The 3,835-nt window shown below is 32.4% G+C and overlaps 2 protein-coding genes across 2 annotated transcripts; one reads left to right on the forward strand and one right to left on the reverse strand.

Annotated features, from left to right (window-relative positions):
• The first annotated feature begins 1,862 nt into the window (after window positions 1–1,862).
• On the forward strand, window positions 1,863–2,666 carry LOC107770260 (basic blue protein-like). Its single transcript, XM_016589547.2, has 2 exons — window positions 1,863–2,129; window positions 2,346–2,666. Exons 1-2 carry the CDS (start codon window positions 1,964–1,966, stop codon window positions 2,537–2,539), a joined length of 360 nt encoding a protein of 119 aa, XP_016445033.1. The 5' UTR covers window positions 1,863–1,963; the 3' UTR covers window positions 2,540–2,666.
• A 12-nt stretch (window positions 2,667–2,678) lies between these two features.
• Window positions 2,679–3,429, reverse strand: LOC107770259 (basic blue protein-like). The gene is made up of 2 exons (XM_016589546.2): window positions 3,134–3,429; window positions 2,679–3,022 (listed from the first exon to the last, which is right to left on the reverse strand). The coding sequence occupies exons 1-2, from the start codon at window positions 3,303–3,305 to the stop codon at window positions 2,826–2,828; spliced, it is 369 nt and encodes a 122-aa protein (XP_016445032.1). The 5' UTR covers window positions 3,306–3,429; the 3' UTR covers window positions 2,679–2,825.
• Window positions 3,430–3,835: the final 406 nt, after the last annotated feature.

Below are 3,835 nucleotides of genomic sequence, written 5' to 3' on the forward strand. Positions count from 1 at the left end.
GGGAACCTCACCTAAAAGCTGTTGTACATGTTCTTAGATACTTGAAGAAAGATCCTACTTTGGGGATATTTTTGTCCGATGACCCTAGCTATATTGTAAATGCATATTGTGACTCGGATTGGGCTGTTTGTCGTGATTCAAGAAGATCTGTGAGTGGATACATTGTGTTGCTTGGGGATAGCCCTATTAGTTGGAAGTCAATGAAACAAACTACTGTCTCACTATCTTTTGCAGAAGCAGAGTATAGGTCAATCAGGAAAGTTGTTGGTGAGTTGGCATGGATAAAGAGATTGCTAGAAGAGCTGACAGTCATGTGTACCAATCCCATAACTGTATTTTGTGACAATCAAGCAGCTGTTCATATTACAAGAAATCCTGTATTCCATGAGAGGACAAAGCATATCGATGGGGATTGCCACTTTATCCGGGATAAGATACAAGATGAGCTAGTCGAACTACATCACATTTCCAACTATGCTCAATTGGCTGACATCTTAACAAATGCCCTCACATGAGTTAAACACTCTGATCTTCCCAGCAAGTTGGCAGTGAGTTCCACACCTCCAACTTGAGAGGGGTATTGAGAATAATTAATGTAATATTTATGTGTATACGCAGTTGAGTTAGTTAGCCATGTAGTAGTTAGTTAGCTATGTAGTTGAGTTAGTTAGAGTGACATTTTTATAATTAGTAGTCATGTTTTAATTCTCTCTTAGACACTCGCGTATATACACTTCTCAGACATGGAAATAATACACAATTTCATTTTCTCCAATTCTTCTAATCTCTAGAACCTTCTCTGAAGCTCGGCTAGGTTCATCAATGGAGAAATGTCGATTGTTCTGATCTCCATCTTCAACGGTTAGCATTATTTGAGTTATTAATATTAATGGTTATAAAACTTATTGGAGCATTCAAAAGTTCTAAGTCCAACCTTGAAATAATACCTTAAAAGATAAAATTATGAAAAAATTTAAGAAATATTTATAAATTACATCACAATAAGTATGTTTATATATTAAATATATTTAGAATTTCTATATATATATTGTCGGGTTGGTTTGGTTTCGATTTGACTTTATTTAGTTAAAACTAAACCAGACTAATTATGATCGGGTTTTTTTTCCAACACCAAATCAAATCAAACCGAATCATAGTCGAATTTTTTTCTCGGTTTGACTCGAATTATCGGATTAGTACGGTTTGTCGGTTTCTTTTGTACACCCCTTTCTGACGGTCTTACTATTTGGTCTTTCACTGATTCAAGGACGTCAAAGCCTAATTAATTTCAATTTCCTTCATCATTTATTCCAGAATTCCAACAATCTGATCAATTAGTTTGAGTTGTTTTTGGTCTTAAAGAAAATTTTAGTCAAGCATTTTTTTTACGCGCAATATACACAAGTTCTCGTAAAAAAAAAAAAAAAAAAAAACTTTTCTCGAGTAACTACTAGTATGAGATTAACAAGTAACACACATGGAGTAAATATATACAACCAATATTAATCTCGACATTTTAGCCGATAAATTGTATATATAAAATACACCTTTTAGCCAATAAATATAATTAATTTTGGCCGACGGTCCTATTTACATTTTGCTCATTTAACTTCACCCAAACGGTTATTTGAGCTCTTATCTGTAAATCGTCCATACTTGAAAGAAAAAGAAAAAAAAACTTATTGCACGAAAAAAGTCGCACTTTTCCACTATGCAACATGGGTAGATTTCATGAAATCTACATTGAATGCCCAAAACAAGATTGTCAAAATCTAGAAAATTAAATTAGCATTAATTGGGCAGTCTAGCTAGTACCACTATAAAAAAGCCATAAAGTTGTAACTCAAGGCATTCAGCTAACTTCTTAGTCTTTGAATTAAAACTTTTTGAAATGAATTTCATCCCTCACTCAGCCTTAAAATTTCTATTTTAAAAAAAAGTACAAATTACTAAGTAAAACAAAATGTCAAGGAAACATGGGTCTGCAATTTTATGGGTCATGTTTTTGGCCTTGTTTACTATTCAAATAACTAATGCTGCTATTTACAATGTTGGAGATGGCAATGGCTGGACTTTTGGTGCTAGTAACTGGCCTAATGGCAAGAATTTCAAAGCTGGCGATGTGCTTGGTATGAAACTACTTGTACCCATTATTGTGCCTTTTATTTACATGTCACAATCTTTTTTTTTTTTAAATAAAAAAAAAGTTACATCACAGAAGTGCTTATTTATCAAAGTGAGATAGTATGTTAAAGAAAAATAACTGTTTATGTCGGATTAAATAGGAGTTTATGTAGTGTTTATTACTTCCATGACATTAACAAACCTTTTTTTTTTTCTTGCAGTATTCAAATATCCTAAAGGTGTTCACAATGTGGTGATAGTGAACAAGGCTAATTATGGTAGTTGTAACGCTTCTGGGAAAATACTTAGTTCTGGAAATGATAGAGTAACTCTTGGCAAAGGCACATACTATTTTATTTGCGGCATTCCTGGTCATTGTAATGGTGGCCAAAAGATTTCAGTTACTGCTAAGTAAAAAATCAAATAAATAAATAAATAAATAAATAAATAAATAAATAATATGTTGCTTTCTTCCCATTGTTTTTTATTTATCTCTTCATTTCTATATTTTGAAGAATGAAATAACAACTTATAATTTAATCTCTTTTTTTTTTAAATTCAAGTACTCCACAAGCAAAAAATTATCTATATGGATCATGAAATAAAACATTCTACATCATTGGTACACCAAAGTACAACAATTGGAATGAATTAATACTACTAGATTTAATTTTGATAAATGCAGTTTAATTTGAAATAAATTAATTGGCGGTAACAGCAGCCTTGACGCCATTAGAACAGTGTGGTCCGATTGTACAAATGAAGTATTGCGTTCCTTGTACAAGTGTTACTTTGTCGTCTCCTGAACTAAAAACTTGTCCTCCAGTACCATCGCAAGCGTCAAATCCTGCCTTGCTCACTTTCACCACGTTGTGCATCCCAGCCATGTATTTAAATTCTGTATTTTAGGAAAGAAAAACGAAATAGAGAAACGATAATTTTTGTCAAATATATAGATGCACATTTTCATTATTATTTGAATATAAAAAGTATGTTTATGAATGCTTACCAATGACATCGCCAACCTTGAAAGTCTGGCCATTAGGCCAACCATTCATGTTGAAACCCCAACCATTAGCGCCACCAGCAGGAAATGTAGCTGCACTTGAAATGCTGGTTTGAAGTAAGACGCATAGCATCACAGCTGCGGCAATAATTGTGGCTCTGTTTCCTCCTGACATTTTTTAAGAATGAATATATTAAATAGATACGCAAAAGGATTATTTTATAAAAGAAAGGCTCTTAGTGTTGTTGTGCCAATTGAATGAGAATTTAGACCCTTTTTATAGGGAACTTCTTGTACCATTTGACTCACTATTCATTGGATTTGGAATATCTACTGTTTTACTATTATCTGCAAATTTGTTAACAACCTGCCAAAATCATAATCTTCGAAGTTTTTCATTGTAAAAAATTAAAGAATCTTTATTTTTATGATAAGTCAATAAAATATTAGTACAAAAGAAAATGGGAAAAAATTGATAGAGTTTCCGAAGAGGCAAAAGTGAGTAGGATTACCGAAGGAAATGTTACAGAAAGAAAAGGGGAAAAATGATATAGTTTCCAAATAAGCAAAAGTGACATAGATATCATTTGCAATTTAAAGGTAATATACAGGTGTTGAAGTTTTATTTACTTTTAACAAATTTTAATTTAGAGTTTACTGTGTAGGCACTTATTGGATTGAGCTAACACAAGGGCTACATAAACG

Source organism: Nicotiana tabacum, chromosome 7 (genome assembly GCF_000715075.1).
Source record: "Nicotiana tabacum cultivar K326 chromosome 7, ASM71507v2, whole genome shotgun sequence".
Lineage (NCBI taxonomy): Eukaryota > Viridiplantae > Streptophyta > Magnoliopsida > Solanales > Solanaceae > Nicotiana > Nicotiana tabacum.

Excerpts from the sequence above, each read along its gene's own strand:
- LOC107770260 (XM_016589547.2), top strand. The coding sequence starts at position 1,964 with ATGTCAAGGAAACATGGGTCTGCAATTTTATGGGTCATGTTTTTGGCC. Across the intron at positions 2,130-2,345 it reads CAAAGCTGGCGATGTGCTTG|TATTCAAATATCCTAAAGGT; the intron begins GTATGAAACTAC and ends TTTTTCTTGCAG.
- LOC107770259 (XM_016589546.2), bottom strand. The coding sequence starts at position 3,305 with ATGTCAGGAGGAAACAGAGCCACAATTATTGCCGCAGCTGTGATGCTA. Across the intron at positions 3,023-3,133 it reads CAAGGTTGGCGATGTCATTG|AATTTAAATACATGGCTGGG; the intron begins GTAAGCATTCAT and ends CCTAAAATACAG.